The following is a 23,807-nucleotide window of genomic DNA, read 5'->3' as shown; positions in this document are numbered from 1 at the left end:
TGACCACAGGGCCCTTGCACATGCTGCTGCTGCCTGGAATCCCTCTTGTCCTCCCCTCTCCACCCAGGTAAGTCTGTTTTCTCTTCCAGTCCTTCTAGTGCCAGCATGAACTTCCGATGCCTGAAAGGACATGTCCAAGTCCTAGCTCCCCAGTACCTGTGAAGGTGACCTTATTTGGAAATGGGGTTTTTGTAGCTGTAATCAAGTTACAAGTTATAATCAAGGATCACAATAGGAGATCATTCTGGATTTAGACGAGATTGGGCCGCAAATCCGATGACAAGGGTCCTTTTAAGAGAAAGAAGAGGAGGCACAGACCTGGGGATGGAGGCGACTTGGAGATGGAGTCAGAGGTCGGAGGGATGAGTCTACCAGCCAAGGAACACCAAGGACCAGCAGCCGCCCCCAGAAGCCGAGAGAGGGCCTGGAACAGCAGCATCTCGCTTCGAGCCTTCGGAGAGAACCCTCACTGCCGACACGTTCATCTCAGACTTCTTGCCCCAGAGCTTGGGAGAGAATCCATTTCTGTTGTTTCAAGCCATCCCGGTGGTTATAATTTGTCACAGGGGTCCTGGGAAGCTAGTAGAGTTGGAAAGCCTGCCCTACGGTCACAACTGACCTGGTGTGCCCCAAATACAGGGCCTCCCTGAGATGCGGGACTTCCGGTGCTAGAGCCAGGACGGTCCCAGATGAGGCGGGACACGGTCACTCCAGCTCCAGCCCAGTGGGGCCACGTTAGCCCTGTCTCCCGTGCCCACAGCTCCCTGTGCCTCCCTGCAGCCCCTGGACGGTTACAATTCAATAACTAACTGTTTCGTGACTGTTCCTGCTGTCCTGACCTCCCCACTGGAAGGTGAGCTTCTGGACACAAGAACCTCATCTGTCCCTGCACCCCCCCCACAGCTAACACCACATCGTGGAAACAAGGTGCCCAATAAAGCTTTCTGGGATGGATGAATGCCAGCGAGCAGATTTAGGTTAGATGGGGACGTCCCAGGGCATACAGTCAGGGTATACAGTATGTATACATACAGCTGTATACAGCTCTGGGAGGGCTGGCCAGCAACAAACAGGTGTATGGGAGGTAGTGAGCAGCTCATCCCTGGGAGCATTTAAGCAGAGGTTGGCGGGATGCTGCGTGACACAGCCTACACTGGGTGAGAGCCACGACCAGCATTGCCTAAAGATCCTTCGAGTCCCAGGATTCTGTCGGGGCTTGTCCCGAGCACTAAAGACAGAACAATCATCAGGAGGAGGGGGTCCTGGGCACCCAGGAGCACAGAGTGAGGACACCAAGTGACAACCATGGGCTCAAAGGGGTTATTACAAGGGGAAAGGCAAAAGGAGAGTAGTAATAATCTCAACCATAGTCAACATGTTTGGACCCATTCTTAAGCGGAAGAACAAAGGCAGCAGCAGGTTAACTAAGCTCCCCTTCACTTTGAATGTTAGAACTGAGGTCATTACGTCACCCTTGTGCTCATCGTAGCTCACAAGGCACTTCCATGTTCTGCCTGGAGCAAAATGGAAGTTTGCTTATTGACTGTGAAAATCCCGGGTATGTGCACAAGGGCCGGTGACCCCAGTCTCAGAGATGCTCTCACATTTTGCTGCTCGTGCACAAAGCCACTTCATGCCTACAATAGCTGCTCTGGTGCCAGCCATCACGGCTCTATCCCAGTCGGAAGGGAGCAGGATAGGAAAGGGGGAAGCATATGCCTTTTTCTTTAGGATGCTTCCTGGGAGTTGCATTCCTAGGCACCATCATAATTAACAGTAGGTGTAACAATATTTTGAAAGTCTTAGGTAAATTTTTCCCATTAAATTAGTTAATTCCCCCAACATTAGTTTAGCACCTACTGCGTGCCACTGGCCTCTCTGCGTCTGTTCATCTTACAGATTTCTCCCTGCAGCCTCTGGGACCAGTACCAGCTCCACAGACAGGGAAAGAGGCTCAGAGACAGCAATCTTCCTGCAGCAGCCCGCCCCTCCCGCCTCCAATGCCAGCTCCGGCTCCAGCCTGCCACCCCCCACGCCGGGCTGCCTGCCGGTCACGGCCACGTTGTCTTCCCTCTTCATTTCCCTGGGATTGCACTGTCTGGGATCACTCTGGAGGTGACCCCACAGAGGAGACACCGGGCAAGGACAACAGTGACTAAGCAGACGGCCTCCAGGGGACGCCTGCCTCTCCCATGGAGGCCAGCCTCTCGCAGAGGGGCCTCAGGATCTCCCCTGGCCCTGGACCAGTAGATCAGGCAGCTGGTTCCCCAGGGAAACACCCGCACGGTTCTCCGGGTAGCCCCTCCTCTGTGTGGCTGTCTCAGACCTCCGGGTTCAAGCCCCCAGGCCCCAGCCAGCTGGCACCCCACCAGAAGCTGACCTGTCTGCAGTCCATCCCCCGTTCTGAATGGTGAGCCTGAGAACCGACCCCCCATCAGCGTCTAGGACCCATAGCCGGTGCTGAGCCCCTGGTACCCCGATGACACCAACCACAGCCACCATCCTGTCCCTGATTTCCCTGCCATGGTTTGGACCATTCCCTGGGTCCTCTGAAATCCAGGGAGCCCTGCCATCCCCAAATCCTGCTCTACCCCAGGACAATCAGCGTTACTGTCTAAAATCCGTGTAAGCTCCAAAGGTTCTTCTAAAGCCTAGTCCGCTGCACCGAGACACCTCGTCTGTTGCAAAGCCCGCCAGGGCCCTGGACTGGGGACAGGCAGTGTCCCAACTCTGTGTGCGAAAGCTTTGCAAGAGCTGGGGGTCCGTCCATATGGGGGTTCTGAACCCCACAGGACCGACCCAGGCAGCACCTAGTCTCCCACTGCCTGGCAGGCGGGGACTTGGAATTAATTGTTTCTCCCACAATCGAGAGCAGAGAGGCCTCTGCAAGTGATGACTTGACTCTGTGACCAAATAAGGCAATATTACATTTCACTGTTTACAGCGGCCCGCGAAGCCGTGCAGCTCTGAGGGCACGGGGGAGAAATGCCGCTCGCCCTGCGCCTCTCTGTTCCCGACGCCCAATAACTCTGCCCACAGCCGGTTATCACTTCCCTAGAGAAACAGCCACTCATCACTTATGACATACACCGCCGGACCGGAGAGGAGACCCCGGCTGGCCTCCAGGCCTCTGGCGGGCAGGACCTGGCTTTGAACTCCCACCGGTGTGATTTAAAGGCTGGAGAGCCCAAAAGGTTTGATTGCAGGCTTTGGGCGAAAACAGAAGCACCCGGTATTTTTAGGGGGGGCGGGGCCAAGGGAGAGGACCAGCGTCTCCAGCCGACGCCCCCTCATCGGGGAGCCCGGCGTGGGCCTCGCTCGTGACCTGAGCCGAATTCTGGAGTCGGACACTCAACCACCTGAGCCCCCAGAGTGGAATTCCTGAACCACGAGACCCTTGCTCTGCCCCATACCCCACTCGCTGTCGGGAGCCCAGGCTGCTTCCCCTCTGCTCTCTGCCTCTGAGCGTCCCTTCCGGACAGCGTAGGTGCTCGGGAAGTGTTCTCTGGGAAAGAGAATGAATGACACGTATTACTGCGTCTCTCCCCACGGCAGTCTCTGAGTCTCTGATTCACCTCCCTCAAACCTCCTCTGAGAGGCACCGGCTGGCTCCGTCGGTGGACAGTATGACTCGTGATCTCGGGGGTGTGGGTTCGAACCCCACGTTGGGTGTGGAGATGACTTACAAATGAAATCTCAAAAATAAAGCTTTTTTTTTTTTTTTTTTCAGTCGAGCTGGAGCAGGATGGGTTTATGGGGCCGAGAGGGCTGGGGGAGATTTGGAGTAAAACTCTTGAGTCCATTTTCAGGGAGGGGAGCAGTACCCGGTCCTCTGCTTTCCTGCCCTGACGCTCCCCTGAGGTCCCCCTGCCCCGTTGACTCAGAGCTTCCCCCCACCCCCATGGGGAGGCCTCCCCGCACTTGCTCACCAGCCCCCCGACCTGTCCACACCCTGCCATCCCCCGGTCAGGAGGGCCATCGCTGTCGCTGGAATGCCGGATGTTCCACCGGAAGGGGGCACCGTTCACGTTCCTGGGGGATGAAGGAAATGTCGGGTCTGGCGTTTTGAAGGAGCACGTCCCTGGGAGGCAGACCCATCTGGTCTGAGATTGGCCCCCCCTTGGCTTTGGCCAAGTCGCCCAACAACCGTTGATCCAACACATGCCACCTGCTTCCACGCCAGTGACAAACCAGGCCAGGATCCTGGGCCTGGACACGCAGCCTGATGACCCAGAAAACAGCCAGCGTCTGCTGCGTGCTCTAGTGTGCGCGGGACCAGGGCTCAGCATTTTCCTTGTGTGGCCTCGTTTAACCCCTGAACAGCTGTGAGTCGGCCGAGGAAACAGAGCCCCCAAGGAAGGAAATGATTTACTCCTTTTCCTCCTTGTTCTTTGCCAGGCCTCTCACCGGACAGGCACCTGTGGGGCCTCACCCCGCCCCCAGAGAGATGGGGACACAACTTATCACTTGCAGGGTTGGGATGGTGTCCAGGGAGACGATGAATGTCAGGGGCCTGGCACACCGCGTGGGAAACAGAAGAGGCACTTAGGGAAGGGGATTTCTGAAGGGACTGTCGCTGGTGCGGGCTGTGAAATGGGCCCACACCTTCCGTGACTCTGACTTGGCAGAGCTGAAGTCCTGTGGCTGAAGGGAGACAGGGTGCCTGGGTGCTGACCCTCCCCTTCAGCAGACAACCCGAGGCAGGCCCTGATGGGACGGGTCTCCCAGGTCCCCTGTCGAGGCTGAGGCCAGGCCCGAGGGTCCTTGGGGATCCCAGGGTAGTGTCCGTGTGTTAATGATTAACCCACGATTGGCACCTGGTGGCCAGTCCTCTTGCCCGCTGACTCATTTTGCAAACCTGCTCGCCCTGGGGAGTGGCCTCTGCCAACGTGCCTGAGATCCCAACGCAGAGCTGTTCTGGAACCTGCTGGGGAGCCGGCATCCACGAGAGGAGCGTGCGTGGTGGGGGCGCCCGGATGGAGGAGACCACGCTGGACCCTTTGCTGACCAGTAAGGAGTCGCGGTGTCCACTGCGGGGTGGGGGTCCGGGGAGCGCCGTGCACTGCCAGCCCCGTCGGCCCAGGCTGGACACCCGCTCTGCCCTCCCCATGCATGTGGCTTCTGGGCAGTGCCCAGGCCCGCCGGCAGGGAGAGCACCCCCACGGTGGCAGGCCTGACCGGGGTAGGTTAAGGCAAGGAACCTTCCAGAAGGGCAAGCCCCTCCTGGGAGCAGTAACCACAGGCCCACGTTCTCGGGCTGGCCCGTCCCTCGTGTGGGGCCGTCCTGTGCACTGTGGGACGATCGGCCTTGTCTCTGGTCTCTACCCCTTACAGGCAGGAGCACCCCACCCTTGGGCGTGACCACCCAGAAATGTCCCCACACGGCCTGGCGTCTCTAGAGGGCCACCCGCCCCTGTCCCCTGAGAGCCCCCGTACGGCCTGGATGGACTAGCTGTCTGCAGGGCTTCCTGCTGAGCCTTCGGGCCATGACACCCCTGAGCCTCGAGGGGCCCTACGAGGGTGGCCATGGTGCCAAGGCTTTGGGGCCAGACCCCTACATTGGATCCGCTTATCACTTATCCGCTGGACCACCTAGAGCAAGCTGCTCCCCTCTCTGTGCTTGGTTCCCTCCTCGGTACAACTGGACTATTAACGGTGTCGAGCCAGAAGGAAGGGCACGGCTCCTCCCAATGGCTGTTTCAATCCCGTATTACACAAAGCTGGGGCCCAAAGAGATGAAGCCGCCAGCTAGAGGGTCACCCAGCAGGTAGGAGCAGGGCTGTGGGGGGGCCCCGCCGCTTCTCTCCAAGGCCTCCTCTCGGAATCACGGAGCGTTTTGCTGCCGTGGAAAGAGGGAACATGGTACAGGGGCTGAGAATGAAGAGGCCAGCCCGCTCCCATCTGGGGCCTCGCCTCCCGTACGACGGGGAGTTTCCGTTCTGGGCAACATGGACTGAGCAGCTACTATCTCCCTGACGAGGCACGCAGGGGCTCTCACAGCCATCCTCTCCCCACCCCGCCTCCCCTCCCCCACAACCCCACTGCCCCGCCCCTCCCCCACAACACCCCCCCTCACCGGCTGGCCCGCATCCCTCCCCGAGTGGGAGGGAGAACAGTGAGCTCCACATTCCCAGGCCATTAGTGTCCTGTCTGTGATTCTTAGACGGGAGACCCTGATGGGGGTGGGGGGGCCTCTGAGGCCCTTCCTGGCACCAGGGCCAGCCGGGGACACGAGGGGCAGGGCAGAGGGCCTTCCTGGGACAGAGCCGACTTCTCCTCTCATGGGAATTCAGCCACCAAGTCTAAGACTTGGGTCCGTCTGACCAGCCCCAGCCTCTGTCCTGTGCTTAGTCCCCGAATGAATGAACAAATGAAGAGTGAATGAATGAATGAATAGCGAATGAACGAATGAATGAATGGCTTCACTGCATCTCCACTGCATGGATGGGTGAGTGAACGGAGGAGGAAGCTTCCTTGGCTCCCCAGAGGGGACTCCAGCCCGGAGCAGGGGGCGGAGGGGGGTGGGCTCTGGAGGCCCCCACTCTGTGCGTCCCCCTCAGGGATCCGAGGCCGGAGCCTATCGGGCAGCTCCCTCCCTGCAGACTGCCCTGGCCAAGGCCGGAACCGCCCCTCCAGCCCAGGAGTGACCCTTCACCCCCAGGGCAGAGGGGACAGAGTGAAGATTTGCAAAAATGAGTGAATTCACTGGAAAAGGACTCATTTTTATTCTTGGTTTGTTCTCCGAGTGCCGGAGAGTTGAGCAGAGGGAGGAGGGATGTGAGTTAGGCCATCAGATGTTTCCAGAGAAGCCCTCAAAGAGCTACAGAGAGCTGCCAAGTGTTTGGACCCCCACGCTGAGACGGTCCCAGGACCCGTTCCCCGCGAGGCAGTCCCTGGTGACTCTGCTCTGCAGTCGGGAGGCGGGCGCCCCGGGGGAGGGCCGGCCGGCCTGCGGCTCACACAGGAGGCAGGTTCCGGTCTAGGAATTCCGGGAAACTCCACATCATAGAGTGAATGCTTGAGCCGTTCAGAAGCTGGAGGCGGGATGGAGAGGCTGCCCGAAACAGCTCCTGTCTGAGGGGATCCTGCTCCTCTGCGGGACGTGGGACAGCTGCAGGACTCGGGGGGATGGGCCCTGCCCAGGCGCAGGGGTGCAGGGCTGGCAGTGAGAGGACACTCCCCTTCTCCAAAAGGGCCCAGAGTCCTGTGGTTCCCTTTCCAGGGTCAAGTGTGGAGACTTTCTCCAAGGGTGGAGGCTGCGAAAGGTGGTCGGGCGGCCGTGGGGTCTGGTCTGCGGCCAGGGCTAGATCCCAGAGCCGGGTCTGCCTCGCTGCTGTGGCCTGGGGTGCGTCAACCTTTCAGCTCCCGATTTCCTCTTCTGCAAAATGAGCCTGGAACCCCCCCACCCCCCCACCCCCAGAGAACTGGAAGGACAGGGGAGACAGGGCAGCCTTTTCCATGGTGAGGCTCGGCGTCTGATGTTGTGTCTGGGAAGGGCCTCCCTCTGGCTACGGCCCCTATTCTGGCATCAGACAGACGTCCTAAGTATCTGACTCTACTGAGAACTCGTCCCTCTTGTCGCCAAGAGAAGCCATGAAATGCCACATAGGATCTCAGACAAGGAGGAAGAGGCAGCTCGGAGTTTTGGAGACCCGACAGCAGGAAGGTGGCCGGAATGAGCTCCCTCATCAGTCAGAGGAGGGTTCCCCATGGGAGGTTCAGAATCACCATCAGAAGCAGTTTGGTGGGGGGGGGGGGCCTGCCATGGTCTCAGGGTCTCGAAAAAGGCTCTGGCAACAGGAAATGCAGACAACCAGGAGGAGGAGCCGTGGGGGTGTGTGTCCTGTGGGGGCTTCTCTCTGCGGAGGGGAACCTGGCCCGGGGGAAATCACACATCAGAGTCAATGGGCCCGTGCACCCAGCTGTCCCAGAGCCTGACTGGCAGGGGAGCGATTTCTCAGAGTCAGGTCAAGGAACCTGGTTCTACCCGAGTCTTCAGGGAGGGGCAGGCAGAGCTGGGCTGAGAGCAGCCACGGTGGAGGGTGGCAAAGGCTTTCAAAGTGTGCCCAGCCTCATCGATCAGACCTCCTGTGAACTTGCTGGGCTACAGTCTTGGCTGGCCCTCGGAAGGCGAGGGCTATTTGCTTTAGCAATTATTTTAGGCAGCTTTGAAATGAAATGCTTATGTAAGTGGAGCTCAGTGACCTTGGACAGATCACGCCCCTCTCTCTGGGGCTCTTTCTTCATCTCTGTCATGATGAGGGACTTGCATAAACAGTCACCATGAAGGGAAGGCCTCTGTTGGTTCTGCAGCAAGGGACAGAAAAGTTATCTTTAAAAAGGTGAGAGTGACTTTCTCTCACTAAGGCAAGTCCAGATGTATGACTGTCAGGATCCCAGGACTGGTAGGGGGCTTCGTGAGGTCAACAGAGACCCAGGGTCCTTCTCTGAGGCTGCTCCACTGTGCTCAGTAAAGGCATCCACCTCATGACCCAAAATGGCTGCTTGAGCTCAAGCCATCAAGTCTGCATTCCAGCACCAGAGAGCAAAAAGACATAGAAAGGTGCTGTCCTTCCATGAAAGTTCTTCATAAGCTTTCATTCATTCTCACTGGCCTGAACCTAGTTCCATGGCTTCCATGAGCGGCAAAGGAGGCTGGGACACACCGGCTTTGTTCGGGAGGTTACATAGCAGCTAAAAATTAGTTCAAGAGAAAGGCAAAAAGGCAAAAAGTGAACACTGGGGGACAACCAGCACTCTGTGGCATGGGTTCCAGAGGTTCCCCAGCCCTCGTCCTGGCCAGGAACTTAGTTCTCCCCTCCTCCCTCGGAGCCTCGCTCTCTCATCTGTAGGATGGGCTGTTGGTCCCCGAGAGCTCGGCTGTGGGTAAGTGGCTCCCTGGAAAAGACAGGGAAGGCAAGCTGAGGGAAACCACAGGGGGGTTGGCCCGTTAGTGCCACGGGGACATACCCCGTGGCCCCGGTCGATCGGGGTGCACTGTGAATGCACGACGCATCCAGTCGCCAGGTGAATGGCCCGTGATCCCTGCCTTCACTGCCTGTGGAGACTGTGAAACCCTGAGATTAACATGACGCGTGTCATCTTCCCAGAGCCGTAAAACAATTCCTGAGACTGCCTCTTGTCGCTTTCACACTGGGTCGTGATAAGATATTTCTGTGTAAACACGCGGTATCAACGTTGACCTGGGATCCTGCCTCGGGACAGGGTTCGTAAATCCGAGAGGATTCCCAGCTCTTTCTCAGCATTCCCGTTAAGCTTGTTGCAAAAGCAGCAGCCGGCTGCCCTCAGGGCCTTTGCACCGCCTGTCCCCTGGGCCCAGAACAGTCCTCCCCTGATGGCTGTAGAGAGCCCCGCCCTCCCGCCCTCAGGCCCGCGTGCACACGTCCCTTCCTAATTCCTAACCCCGTCTGCAGTGACTTGCTCTGTCCCTGCAGGCTGCGTCCTTTTTCCTCAAAAGCCCCCGCTCACCAACATGATATCACTGCCTTTCCTCCTTCTGCATAGAAAGATCTTCTCCTTTGTGGCAAAGATTTTTCTAAAGCCTGTGCCTTCAACACCTGAACCCACGCCAAGGAGCCGCTCGATAAATATTTATTGCCTGAAGTCCGCTGCTTTTCTAAGTATTTTCTATGGGTCCTTGAAGACTCTGTTAAAGATAAAAAATACGTTTAATTCCCTGGTCTGGCAGCTCTGGGGAGACGTTCCCGGGGGGCGTAAGATGTCGGCCCACATGTTCTTATGGAGTGTCTGTTTTCTGGATCGTCCCTTGTTCTAAAACGGTTTTAAGTTAGCTTACCGAGATTTTTTTTTTTAAGATCGATGCATTTATTTTAGAAGGGGGTGGGGAGAACGCAAGAGAGTGGGGAGGTGCGCACAAGGACAGAGAGTCTCAAGCGGACGCCCCACGGAGTGCAGAGCCCGACGCGGGGCTCGATCTCGTGACCCTGAGATCACGACCCGAGCTGAAACCAAGAGTCGGACTGCGTCCTCCCCACCCAGGCCCCCCGTGTGGTTTGCTGAGATTTTAAAACTTCAAGAAACACAGTGATTTAGGGGATTGTACAAACGAGGAGGCACGGGGACAATAAGGTTCTGGAAATAGGGCACGTGCGGAAGGGCTGCCGTGGGCCAGACACGGAGTGTCCGACGCCGTCTTGCTCACCCGCTCTGCACAACAGTGTGGGAGCGGGCAGCACACGGACCTCCATCTGACAAAGGGAGACAGAGGAGAAGCGCGCTTGCCCGAGGTCGCCGAGCTGGCACAGGGCAGGGGCAGGGGATACGAGTCAGCAGGCTCTTAGCCCACGGGACCTCCCGCCCCGCACACTTGGCCCTGCACCGATCGGAGAACGTGGGGCTCAACTGCGCGTGGCCCATCGCCCTAACCGCCTGCTCCAGGCACCGCCCCAAGTTGTCCCCGAGACCCCCAGCAGCCAGTCCTAAAAGGAAACGGGAACCGCAGCCCCATTCAGACCGTCCACGACATACGACCACAGCAGTGGTTCAGAAGGTAGATGCCTGAGACCCGCGGGCTTCAGGGCACGAGGACAGATGTCACTTTCCAGGACTCTGGGCCCCTGGCTGCGAGCAACAGCAGTCCACCGTGGTTGTCTGGAAAAGAACAAGACGGACGGCCCCGTGAGAGGCGGGAACGAAGGGAAGGGCGAGTGTCCCCACTCCGGACTGGCGTGGCAAGATTCCCTGCCACGGCCCACGGCTGCCACAGCCCCTGACCGCGCCCCGCAGCCCGAGGCAGTCCTCACCATGCACTCTCGGGACCCAGGCCTGGCGCTCAGGGGCAGGTCTGAGTGGCCACGCCAGAGTCATATGACCTCGACCCCCGCCACCAGGGAGCCGAAGCTGGAGGGCTGGCCACCACCTTATAGGAGAGGGGCTCTGTATCCCCCAGCATCATGCCCAGAGGATCCCCAAGTGGGAAAGGGAGTTAGTGCCGGGCAGCCCTTCCCCAAAATGACCAAAGCCCACCCACCCTCCCTAAGGAGACCCCAGGAAGACCTCCTCTGGGGCCCATGGGCTCTCACAGTCTGGGAAGCTGGGGGGTGAGGAGCTTGTGTCTTTCTGTGGAAACGAGGCCCCCGAGAGGAAGGAACTGAGCCAGACCCCAAGGGCAGGCCCCCGACCTCCCTCTTGGGCCACTCGGGCTCCTTCAGCCCAGAGGCTCCTGGGTCCTGGGGGGCCCGGAAGGAAAGCCCCTGCTCCAGTCACTGGGAGCGTGCACACCCGTCTTTCCCAGCTTCCTCGTGCACGTGGCAGCTGCGCGACACCTGCCCCGGGCCACGCGCTCTCCCCGACAGCTGCTCGGGACGGGCTCCCGGGTCCTTCCCTGCGAGCCGCTGGGGGCTGTCCACCAGCTGGGCGACTTGCGCGGCACGGCCGTCCGCGGAAAACCTCCTGGCTGGCAGGAGCGCCGCGCGCGATCGATGTGTTTGTTTCAGTTTGTCCTGCTGTGTTTGGTTTATCAAGCCGTCCGCATGGCCAGAGTCAAAGCCCTGATCTGCGGTGCGGCCTGAGCCTCGCGCCATCCGGCCCCAGAGCCCTCGCCCCCCGCTCCGCTTGTGCCCTGGGCAAGGGCGGGGAAGGGGGACATGCCCTTTCTGTGTCTGCTTGTCACCCACTTGGCCGTCAGAACAGAGGACTGGCTCGCTGTCCCTCTGGTCTCTCCTGTGCGCGGGAGGCCGCAGCCCTCTCCTCTGGCCCGGCCTCCCCCGGTGCTAGCGTGGGGGCGTCTCCTTGCCTCTTGTTGATCCCCTGCCCTGACCCGAGCCTCTGTGAACCGTCCTTTCGTTACACCTGGTGGGGGCTAAATCGTGCCCCCAAAGTCCTATGCTGAGAGTCCCAACCCCCAGCACCTGAGAACGTGGCTGAGTCTGGAGCTGGGGCCTTTACAGAGGGGATCGAGGTGAGACGGGGTCACTGGGGTGGCCCTGATCCAGTGTGACCAGGGTTCTTGGAAGAAGAGGGCATCAGGACGCAGACACGCACAGAGGGACGAGCCCGTGAGGACACGGGGAGCACGGCCGTCCACACATGAGGAGGGAGGTCTCAGGGGGACCCATCCTGCCCGCACCTGCATCTCGGACATCGGCCTCCAGGACTGGGGGACACCGAGCGTCTGTCGTGTGAGCCCCATCTGTAGCCCACTCTCCCCTGCTTCTCCGGGTCTGGGCAGAGCCATTCCTGGAGTGGGAAGCAGCACGCAGCTCCCTCACCATGCATTCAGAGTCCTGCCCGGCACACGCGCCCCGCAAGCCAACACCGCAGGAGCAGTGAGCACGGCGAAGGCTGAGTCGTGCCCAAGAGGGGCTGGTCCTGCAGAATCCTCCCCGCCCCAGTGCCGGGAGCCCAGAGCGCGAGCCCTGCAAGGCTGCCTGGGCCTTAGGCAGAAGGACGCACACCCGTGGCAAGCAGGGGAGGGGGTGGGGCAGGGTTCTGGAGCAGCAGGCCAGCCCACCCTCCCCACTGGCCCAGCCCGGAGCCCTGAGGCTGCATTCAGAGACTTTAAAAGCAAATGTGTCCTCCGGGAGGCAGAAGGGTGGCCTGGGGACATGCACTTACCCTCGTCTTTTCAGGGACACTGGAAGCCGACTCCTGGTCAGGCCTGTCCCCTGAGACGATGGTGGCTTTGTGGGCCCCACCGCCCCAGGCACCGCGGGCAGCAGGTCCTCCCAGCTCCGAGCCCTTTGGAGATAACTGAGCTGGACTTTCCCTTCTCAGGTTCCCTCCCAAGGTCTGGGAAAGCCTTATCTCGGGAGCCCGGGGGAGAAAAGGTTTTGTGAGCTGTCTGGTCTCACAGTGCCTGTCATTTGCATACTGTGGCCAAGGGGGAAGGGAACCTCGCCAAGGGAGGCTCAAGGAGCCTGGCTAAGAGCGTCGGAGGGACCGCGGGGTAGGCGGGGGTCCCCAAGGGCAGCTAGACCTGGTGTTTTCTTTCCCCAGGAATCCTGATCCCCCAACCCACGCTGAAGAACAGAGTGAGGCCTGGAGACAAAACTGCTCTCCTGGGCAAAACCCCACAAGGACACCGAGGCCTCCCGTCCATTCTTAGGAGGGCCCGCCTTCCAGGCCATCTGATGGGCCGTTGTGCCAGGCAGGCACCCCGATCAGATGACAGTGTCTCAAGTTTTTGTGGGCAAAGCACACAGCCTTAACAAGCAGACTCCCCGAGGGATGGCAGACCGACTTCTAGACTGTTCTATCTTAACACCACGCTCCAGGTGAAGCCATCTTCCTGTCCGGAAGCGTTTTGTCATCGACATCTGGTCATCTCCACTGAGGGAAGGCAGCTCGCCTTTGACCTTTTGGGGGGAATGAAACCAGCAGAGGTGTTGAATTACAAAGGGACTTTCTATATAAAACTACCATCTTTGAACCACTTAAAAACATAGCCCGAACCCATAATCTCGCCTCTGGTTTACGGCCAAGAGCCTTGGCACTGCCGTTATTTACTCTGAAAAAAAACCCCCCAAAAACCCAGGCTGTGTATTCTTTGATGAGGCGTTGAGCGTAAATATTTGCACCATTAATTAGAATCTGTTTAATTCCCAAAACTCGAGGGACAGGAGCAGCCTCTGAGGGTAAACAGGCCGCAGGATGTTAGTCATACCTGGACGGCTGTGAGCGGAGCGTCTCCCTCCCGCCCTCTGCCCACCTCATCCCACAAACAAACAAACAGGCGGAAGGTTGAGGACAGGCCAAGGAGCCCAGCCGGATTTCGGACACAGCACATTAAAGGGCCGAAATAGAATGTTTTTCTATTGTTTCCATAGCTTTCTTATTGTCGCGGTCATACTGTGTTGAGTCCAAACAGAGGGTTGGCATGGTGCGGTGGAAAGCATTCTGGAGTCGACTAGAAGGTTCTAGAATCCACTGGGCAGCTGTGTGGATTCGGGCGAGTGGTTCTCGCGGGCAGGGTATTGCTTCCTCTGCTGTCAGCGGGGACGAGAACCCAAGCCCCCTACGGCTGAGGCCACACAGATGTCAAAGAGCAGACGGGAGTCCCGCGTGGCCGTGGCACCCGAGAGCTCCGCGCCCGTGGCTGTTTCCCCGGCCACAGCGAGGCTCACAGAACCTCGCCGTCCTGCACAGAGGAGGCCGCTATTTCTGGCATCTCCCCGGATGCGGCCCCCGTCACGGGTGTGCCGCAAACCTACTTTCGGTGCAGAGGAAACCAGTTCTAAGCAGCACGGGACTCGGGCAGCAGGGCCCTGCGGCGCCCGGGGCGGACACAGCTCAGTCTTCTTGGTCTCTCTTGGTCACTTGGAGTACACCCCAGGCAAGTCTCGGCTTGGTACCAGGAGGCCTGCCGCCCCCTCCGGGGTTTGGCTTGGGAGCATGGAAAGTTCTAGAGATGGATGGTGGTGACAAGTGTGCGTGCACTTAGTGCCACAGAACTCTGTCCTCCGACATGGCTGATGGTACCTTTCATATCCTGCGCATTTTACCGTAATTAAAAAATAAAAGTAACAATGACAAGGTTATTGAGAAGCGAGCTGGGTTGAAGAAAATAGGAAGGAGGATCTCGGGTCAGGCTCAAATCGGGGCATGGGATGGGATGGCCAGGGTCTGGGCAACGTGGCGTTTCCAGCCTAGAGCCCAGGGCTCGGCATGGGCTCCCGGCTCCGGACCAGGCTGTCTGGGTTCGAGTCCCTGGCCCGCACGCACACCCGTGCGCCTCCCGCGCTCAGAGCGTCGGGCTCCCATCTGGAAGGGGGGATGGATCGGAGCGTCGGGCTCCCATCTGGAAGGGGGGATGGAATGGGGAGGACCACAGTGAGCTGATACTTACCGAGCCTTTGGAACGGGCCCGGCACCCGGCAAGTGCCGTCTTAGTGCTTCATAAATAGACAGACTCCCGAGGCGAGCGCGGGCGGGTGGCTCGCCGGGTCTGGGGACCCCTCTGCTGGCTAAGCCCATGGAGACAGACGCCCTGCGGCGGCCGACCCTCTGTGTCTGCGGTCGGGAGCCAAAGCGTGTCCGGAAGCCTGTGCTTCCTTCTCCCCAGCTGGGCTGTCTGCACCGCTCAGCCTTGCCCAGGACCCTCGGCTTTCATGGGGCTTTCATGGGACCCCCTCGGAAGCAGCCCCAATGTCCATCAGTGGGCACAGGGTTAACAAGCGCGACAAAGCCGCACCACGGAGTATCACTCCACCACGGAAGGGAGCCACGTTCTGACATGCAACACGGACGAACCTCAAGAAAATTACGAGAAAGAAATCATGCGTGAACACCGTTAAGAAAAAAGGAACAGTATGAGAGGAGCAGTGACCGCAGGGATGTGGAATGCCCAGGTCAGGGCCATCCACGGTGACCGGGAGCAGCCGAGGCTGAGGCTGGGGAGCGCAGTGGCGAGAGCTGCCACGGGGTGTGGGGCTCTACCGGGAGGGATGGAATGTTCTGGAACCAGACAGTGGCGAAGGCGGCACATCAAGAATGTACCAAACTGTCCACTTTGAAGGGGTCCGTTTCACGTCATGTGGATTTCACCTCATCCCACTGTGTTTTTTCTTTTTCTCTTACCAAAAGCCTCACCCCGTCCTGCCGAGGGCAGCCCCCCAGAGCCCTGCTCTGATCTGGCCACACCTTCTGCCTTGTCACTCACCGGATGCCCCCCACCCGCCAGGCTGGCCTGCTTCCTCCCACTGCCCCAGCGCTGCCTCTCCTCCTAGCCTCTGCCCTAAAGCCCCCCTCCACCCAGAGAAAACCACCCTCCCTCTGTTGGCCCGCAGGTCAGGGGCCACCGCCAGCCCCCAGCTTTGTTGGGAGCGACTTCCACCACGTGGTCCTGCCTTCGTGACCCCAGCATGCCACAGACAGCGTGCCACAAACCAGCCCTTAGAGCTCACCAGGTTCTGGGCTGGAAGCTGGATCCTCTTTCAAGCTTTACAAAACCTCTCGAAGAAGCACCCTCTGCCAAGGTCCTCCCTGTAGAGACACAGACTGAGGTTCCAAGAAGTAACAGTCCGAGCCTGGGGTCCCGGGCACTTTGTGACCCACTGCGAGGCCCCAGGCTTGTCCCTTCCGACGGCACACCAGCCCTGGGGCCAGGGCCTCCCTTGCTCATCGTACACCCCACCCTCTGCCAACCCTGAGTCGGGGCCCTACCCACAGCAGGTGCTCCAAGCCCCAGTTTGAACTGAGAACGGACTTCCTGAGATCACAAGAAGCCACTGTTTGAACAACCCATGACCGTGTCTGTATTCAGCGGATGGATGACAGTGGGAACAGAATTTAGGTGGCCTTCCGGGCGTCTCCTGGCTTCTCCAAGGGTCCTCCTGGGGGAACAGCGGGGGATACACTGAGTTCCGCAGAGGGGGTGGCTTTAGGCGCGGTGACACTCAGCCAGTCAAGGGAGCTCTGGCCTCTGAACTGCTCCTGAGCGGCATTTGGGAGCTGTGGAGACCCCAAGTGCTGCTGGCCTCAGTCGTGGGCTTGTCCAGCGTCTCCGAGGAGGCCCCAGAGTCTCTAGTACGGCCCTCCTGTGTGATAAGGCCCAGGCATCGGGGAGACTGAGCCTGTCCCAGTGGGCTGGGCCTCACCCTGCAAAGCCTATTTTAAACCTGGGCCAACCCCAGGGCAGGAGCACTGGCCCGGGCCTCGCCGGGAGCTGCCTCCCCCACTGCCCTCCCTCCCTCACCGCCGAAAAGGGAAACCATGTCCCATAATTACAAGCCTGGCATGGCGTGATTATCCCCGTCCCCTATAATGACGGCTGTTGACAGAGGCGTGCCTCCTCCCCGCGCCAGTCCACTTGTCCGGCTCTGCTTTTGATGTAAACATCTTCCCGACGCAGGCAGGGTGCTCCTGACTGCCGGGGCTCCCGCAAAATGGGCTGGGGGAGCCCTCGGGGCGCCTCCTCCCGGGGCACACTCTGCCCGCTCAGACCCTGCGAGAGCCCCCCTTCTCCCCAGCCTGCCATCGTCCTGGCACCGCACCATTTACCAACCTCACAGCCGAAGCCAATCTTTGCAGACATGAGTGAGTTCAGGTATTTACTAAAATATCTTTTTCAACTGGATTGGATCAAACATGGTTTTAAACAGTCTGGAGCTCCGGCCGGCTTTCCTGCATATGCTGGAGTCGGCCGAAGGGTTTCACATCAGAGCACAACTTAACCGGAGCCAAGGGGATGAAAAGAAGAAAAATAGCTTTAGCTGGAATGAATCAACATCTATTAATGGCTGTTTAACATATTTCTGCTAATAATAAGGCATTAAATAACGTGCATTTGAACATTGGCTAAATATACAATAGGCCAGCCCTTCCCCCCCCAGAAAGGTAAACAATGATGGCTAAAAATAGCTCTGGTACCTATTTACATTTTTTCCCCCCTGAGCTTTTTTGGTTTATAGTTCATGGTTCCAGGGGTTAGAACTCGAACATTTTCTCTGTGTATTTATACAACTGGGCTGGTGGTATGTACCACACTGGCCGTCAGACTCTTCCAAGAAAAATGAGTCTTTATCTCCATTCCTGCACGGTGGTGGTTTGGGCCAGAGGCAAAAGCTCTACGAAGTCCCTGTGGCCCCAGCCAGGGCCCCCCACTGTACTTGACTGCCATCCACCCTCCCCTGCCCCCCAGGGACAGGCACCTGGGGTACCCAGCCCACACCTTTTGGAGCTTTCTGGAAACTCCTCATGGGATGAGCCTTCAAATCCCACCCGGGGCCTCGGGTCCCACCCAGCTCCTCAGTGCAGACTGCAAACAAGATAAATACTAAAGACCACGGCAGGTGATCCTCCTCCCTCCCAGGCTGGGAGGAGGAGGGCTTGCTTGTCCTCTCTGTGCATAAGGCTTTGGTAGGGGGAGCAGGGAAGAACGTTCAGCGGGACACATTTCTTTTTGGTTTTGCGGCTACTACCAGTGAGTGTTTCCACCCAGGGCAGGCCTGTGGGGTTCAGGGAGGGCAGGCCGTCCTCAAGGATGCATAGATTCTTTGCCTGTGAACAGAGTTGGGCCCCCCGGGGGGGCTGGGTCTGTCTGCACCCGAGGCCAGCCACAGCCGGTGGCTTGTGGGCTGTTATGTGGCAGGTGGTCTGCAGTTCTGGACCAGGCAGGAGCCTGGCTCCTCCTCGGGGTGCAAAGTGCGAGACCACCTTCCCAAAAGGCCAGGCTGCCCCCATCCTGCCATGCCGTGGTCAGGAAGCGGCTTTCGCCATTGGTCTAGGCCAGCTCTGCCCCAGAGTTTACTGTGTTTATCCCGGGGTGTCAGGGGTGTGGGCCCGTGGCCACAGGAGGCGCCGAGCCTGCAACTCTCCCAGCTCTCCAGGGTGCCTGCATCTCTGCTGTCTGGGCGGGCGCTGAACGGCACAGACCTAGCTTCCTAAACACAAGCAGGACTGCAGAGCAACACCCCCCCCCCACCAGCCCTCAGCCGGCCTGGGGGTGTGGGTCAGAGCCCCTGCCCCTGCCAAGTGCTCTTTGCCGCGCTTAACTACAGTCCTCAAAAGGGCGTAGCCCCTGCTGGGGACAGGTCACACTTTACCCAGATACCCAAGTTCTGCACAGGCTGGGGGGGTTCAAGTTCAGGCCAGGCACTTGCCCTGCAACCTCCATATCTCCTTCCCATCCCTGGGCTTGCCTCCTCCTCTCCGGACAAATGGCCACAGTGATGAATTAGGGTCCCGCCGCCCGGGGGAGGGGGCCGAGTACCCTCCACTGAGGCTGAACCCGGGCCACCCACGCAGGCAGCGCCCTCTTTCTCTCCGGGCTGGATCTCTGCCCCCAGCGCCCCCGCCAGCACCCCTTCCCTGGGGCTCTGGCTGGGAGCGCCGCGCAGGGCCCCTGGGGCCCCACTGGCCGCCCCCGACTGATAACGACGGTCCCGGCGGGTGGAGACGCGGCCGGTGGAGCAGGAGGCCGGGGGCGGGCCGGGCCCGCGGGGCGAGCGCCGCGGCTCTTCTCCAGCGTCCCGCGCCCGCGCGCGGTGTCCGGGTGGCGGCCGGGGCGTCGCGCTGCGCGCGGGGCGGGGCGAGGGCGGCGTCCGCAGGTAGCCCCGGGGGCGGGGAGGGCGGCGGGACCCCCAGCCCAAAAAGCCCAGGGGGAGGAGCGGCGCGGCGGCCGTGCGCGAGGGCGGCCAAGTTGGGCTCCGGCGCGCGCGGCTTCGCGTCCTGCGTCTGGGAGGAGGAGGGGGACGGTCCCCTCCCAAGCTGGGCTCGACCCCGGCCCTCGGAGCCGCCGAAGACTTCAGGGGGTGACTTTGTCGCCCCCTCTCCTGGACGCCGCGCGTCCGGGGCGCACCGGAACCGGGCAGCTCAGCCGCGCCATGCTGGAGGGCGACATCGACCTCGAGGGGCTGTCCCCCAAGGAAGCCCCCGCAGCCCGTGAGTATCCGGGGGCTGCGGCGGGGGGCGGGGCAAGGGACCCCGAGCGCGGCGGCGTTGGCGTCGGGACGCCCGGGGACAGCCGCTTCCCCGGGACTGAGCGGCGCACGAGGGGCAGGAGGAGACGGGGACCCCGGTGTCCGGTGGCGGCCCGGCCCCATGTTGCTCCCTGGTGAGGGGCGGGGGAGGGGGCCTCGGTCGGCGGCGGCAGGTCACTGGGGTCAGCCACGGACAAACGGACGGCGGACGGACCACCGGGGGCCCGGCCGGGCTGGGGCAGGCATCTGCCAGGCCGGCCGCGCGTCCCTAGTCCCGGGAGAGCATCTCCCAGCCTGCGGCGTCCGCGCCCCGGCGGATGGAAGCTTTTCGGATGTTTTTACAGGCGCTATTAATACACATAATATTTCCGTGCTATTTTGGAGATTTATTTGCGATATAAAGTAACTCCTATGACTTGAAGTCATCATGGAAACTGCGGGGGGACTGCGGGGGGGACCCTGGGGGGGGAGACAAATGAGGTCTGACCAGAGTTGGGAGGGGGAGTCCCTGACTTCCTGGGCCCCTCCCTGCGCATAAATCACGACCCTGGATATTTTTATACCAATAATTTTAAAATAAATGACCCAAGCAGTGTTTCCTGGATGATTTTCCCTCCCGGTTCAGAGGTTATTGAATGAAGCCGGGAGCCAGCGGGACAGTGGCCGCGGCGGGACAGTGGCCGCGGCTCTGGGGCTGAGCCCCACCCTCGGGAGCGCCCTGGGCGGGATCGCGGCCGGACCATCAGAATGCCCCTCGGAACTGGGAGCTGCTGACTATAGCTAGGGAAGCTCGGGAAGCTCTCCTTCTTACTCCTTCTCCCGCCTCTCCCCCCCCAGCCCTGCGCGGCAGCCCCTTTTCCTTTCTTTCTCTCTGGATTCCCATGGAGAAACTCACTGTGACGGCTGCTCCTGAAACAGCCTAGTTTGGCCTCTTTCGAGAAGTGACACTGCGTACTCCTCAAATTAAGGGCTCAGGAGGAAGAGAGAGGGGCCCTGCCGGCCGGAGCGGGGTGCAGGAGGGGGATGGGGGTTCCTGGCCAGGCTGGCCTGCCATCTGCAGCGGCCTCCTCGAGCTCCCCGGTGGACTTGACCCGTTCTGTAGGCAGCCGGTTTCGGGAGCCCCAGACTCCTCTCACCGAGCTCTGACCTCCACCTGGGCACAGAATTCAGCACTGCACACACTCACTCCTTCATCCAACCCTGTAAGGTGGGAGCGGAATCATCCCCATTGCACAGACAGAGAAACTGAGAACGTACAGTCGGTACATGCTGGTTCCAAGCCGAGAGCCGCTCCTGTGAGGCCTTGGCTGTCCCTTACCCTGTCACAGGCAGAATCACCCACAAGCTGATGCTCGCCGAGGGCCTGCCCTTTGGTCTTCATAGTCTTTAGGTGGGGGGATGGGCTGTATCTCAGCTGGGAGGTCCGGGGGAGCCCTGATGGGTCAGCTCTGAGACACAGCGATGGTCAGGTCGACTCTGCAGACTCCTCTCCTGCCCCGGGGCTGGGTGTGGAGCGAGGGTCTCCCTGCTTCCTCTGCTCCGGGCGTCAGGGCTCACAGAGTCAGACCTTAGGACCCGTGTCCCAACCTCCATCCTAGCTTGGCCCCTGCATGCCTTGTCCCAGCGCAGCAGGCGTGCGAGAAACTGACAGACCTTCCCAGCAGCAAGCCACGCTTTAGCTCTTTGGGTCATGAAGACCCAGAGGCTGCCGTTGGCACGTGCAGGCGAACCCCGCTTGCTCTGACCCGGAACCTCTCGCAGGGAGTGCCCAACACGAGCTCCGACTGTGCGGCCAGCCGCTGTGTGACTAGGGCCGATGTCTTTAACCGCTCTGGGCCTTATCTGTGCATCTGGAGGGTGGTTGTGAGGACGCTTGACCTGGTAGCCTTTCCACCTGTCGTCTCCGCTCCGCACAAGTACTGGTTCATGGTCACCCTCCCACTTGCCGTCGTCACCCTAACTACAGGCTCCTGTCCACACGACCCAGGTGCAAAGTTGAACCTGGTGTTCTGTGACTTGTCTTGGGACCAGCCCATTCTTGCTTCCCCGGGGCCATCGATGCCCGGGCTGCCTCCTTGAGAAGCTCCCCATTACTTACTCATAAGCTGTTTATTCATAAGCCCCTCCCACAAGGGCAGGTGGAGTTGGGGAGAGGAGGACGTGAGCATCCCCTCCCCTGGATCATGCCTGCCCCCCTCACTCCTGGGCATACCTCAGAACCCTGCTGGGATGTCCCGAGAGCCTGACCACACGGATGGCACGCTGGGCACAGAGGGAGGAAGGGAAGACGGAGGGAGGAGGAAGGGAAAGCAGGGGGGAGGGCAGATAGCCAAGTTCACGGAACGGTCCCTTGTGTGCGTGGTACGTGAAACCCTGTTATGGTACGTTTGCTGTGTCACTCCCTCCGTGCACTGGACCCACTTACAGATGAGGAAACTGAGGCACGGAGACACTGTTGAAGGTCAAACAGCAGCTATGGGCCAGCGGCGGGGTGTGGATCCCAGGCGGCCAGGAGGGAAGGGCGAGTTGTCTCCTGCAGCTTGCGCTCGCCTGCTCAGCCAACAGTTGCAAAGCGCCTCCCGGGTGCCCGGCCCGCGTCCTGGGGACTTGGGGACAGCAGACGAAGGCACAGCCCTCGTGAAGCTTTCTTGACCATGGAGGAGAAATATCCAATGTGTTCGCTGGCAATAAGTTCCACGAAGACAGGGAGAGCAGGGAGGAGCCAAATAAGGGGGCAGCAGAGGGCAGCGGGGGTGGGAGGCGGTGAGTGGGAGGCTAAACAGGGTTCCGGGGATGCCCTCATTGATGAACACATGGGACACCTGCCTACCTGAAGGGGGTGGGGGAAGGGCATTCTGGGAGCAGGAACAGCAGGTGCAAAGGATACCAGGAGCCAGGTATCCGGTGCTGAGGGCGTGGTTGGGGGAGGGGGTCGGGCTCTGTGTGTGCGCTGCTCACGGAGCCGGCAGGAGCGGCCCACACACCGGATGTGGGGCTGGGGGTCAGAGAAGCCTGAAGAGAGGGGGCATGATTTTTGGAACAGGAAAAAACAGGTTTGTTTGTTTGTTTTCCAGAGTCGTGGGGGAGGAGGTAAGGGAATTGCGTTTGGGTTATTTTGTTTGGTTTTTGTTCTTTTAAACTGATGTTCAATATATACAACACTTCAGTCATCGTAAGGGTATAGGGGCACCCGTTACCTTCACAGTGTTGTGCAAGCATCACCAACATTTCTAAAACTCGCCTTTATTGTCCCAAACAGAAACTGAGCACCTGTTCTGCAATGGTCCCACTTACCCCAGCGCCGCCGCTGGTCACCTCCGTCTCCTTCCTGCTTCGCGCCGTATGTGTCCTTTGGTGTCTGGTATATGACACTTCCTGTGCATTTCGAGGTTGATCCACGTCCTAGCGGGTGTCAGACCCATAAAGTTCCCTTGCAGGGAAACACCACAACTTGTGTACCCATCCGCTCCGTCCGTCACGGACACTTGAATTATTTGCACGCTTTAGCTGTTTGCGAATGGTGCTGCTGTGAACATTTGCATGCAAGTTCCAGTTTGTGTCCCCGTTTTCAGTCCTTTTGGAAGTTCACCTAGAAGGAGATAAGCTGGATCATGTCTTTAGCTTTTTGAGGAACCCCTAACTGTTTTCCTCAGGGGCTATACCATGTCACATTCCCACCGGCCCTGCACAGGGGAGTTCCAGTTTCTCCACATCCTCACCAACACTTGTTATCTTGTTTTTTTTTTTTTAACTGGAGCCATCCTAGTAGGTGTGAAATGCTGTCCCATTGTTTGATTTGCAGTGACCTAATGACTAATGATGTGTGCATCTGTTCATTGGCTATTTGTATATAGTCTTTTTTCAGTTCCTTTGCCTGTTTTGTTTTTAATGGGTTGTTTGTTTTTTGTTGTTGTTGAATTGTAGGAACTCTTTATATATTCTGGATGTTAAACCCTTACAGGTATATGATTTTCAAATATTTTCTCCCATCCATAGACTGTCTTTACTTTCTCAGTAATGTTCTCTGATATGCTCATACATAGAAAGAGTTTTTGTTCTGTGCTGTGATACGACTAATAGAGAAACTATCTTGTACCACAGTAATTTGACGCACAGTTCACTTTGATTTGAACAGACATAGATGATGCTCCTTTGGGCCAGTTACAGTGCCGGGGGCTGGATAACAGGATAGCCAGTACTTGCTTGCACAGAATTTGTAGCCCATGTAGGTTTACATTGTGGAAGCTTCCTGATCTTGTCTAAGTAAGCTGTGTGTGAGGAGGATGGTCATACCACCAGCCCCACCCCCTCACCTCTGAGCTATTGCCTTGGGCGGGGGTGGGGGGTGTTCAGCTCTCACTTCCCTTAGAGCATATCAGCAACAGATCAAGCCCAATGGATGGATGG

General features: G+C 59.2%; 1 protein-coding gene and 1 long non-coding RNA gene across 6 annotated transcripts in view; one reads left to right on the top strand and one right to left on the bottom strand.

Annotated features, from left to right (window-relative positions):
* The first annotated feature begins 4,867 nt into the window (after window positions 1-4,867).
* ANO1 (anoctamin 1) overlaps window positions 4,868-23,807 on the top strand; it is a 144,269-nt gene continuing 125,329 nt past the window's right edge. For 2 of the 5 annotated variants that reach the window (XM_046014410.1, XM_046014411.1), the window contains exon 1: window positions 19,068-19,362. In XM_046014410.1, the coding sequence (XP_045870366.1) occupies window positions 19,305-19,362 (58 nt within the window). In that variant the 5' untranslated portion in view covers window positions 19,068-19,304. Of the gene's footprint in view, window positions 5,011-19,066; window positions 19,363-23,807 lie in introns of those variants that run through there. The other 3 variants (XM_046014409.1, XM_046014408.1, XM_046014412.1) reach the window with 3 other exon arrangements.
* On the bottom strand, window positions 13,061-16,302 carry LOC123948015. Its single transcript, XR_006819907.1, has 4 exons — window positions 16,144-16,302; window positions 15,885-15,963; window positions 14,828-15,231; window positions 13,061-14,470 (listed from the first exon to the last, which is right to left on the bottom strand). It is a non-coding gene; the product is annotated as an uncharacterized LOC123948015 (long non-coding RNA).

This window comes from Meles meles, chromosome 8, assembly GCF_922984935.1.
Source record: "Meles meles chromosome 8, mMelMel3.1 paternal haplotype, whole genome shotgun sequence".
Classification (NCBI taxonomy): domain Eukaryota; kingdom Metazoa; phylum Chordata; class Mammalia; order Carnivora; family Mustelidae; genus Meles; species Meles meles.
This window is presented reverse-complemented; position numbering and strand designations above follow the sequence as displayed.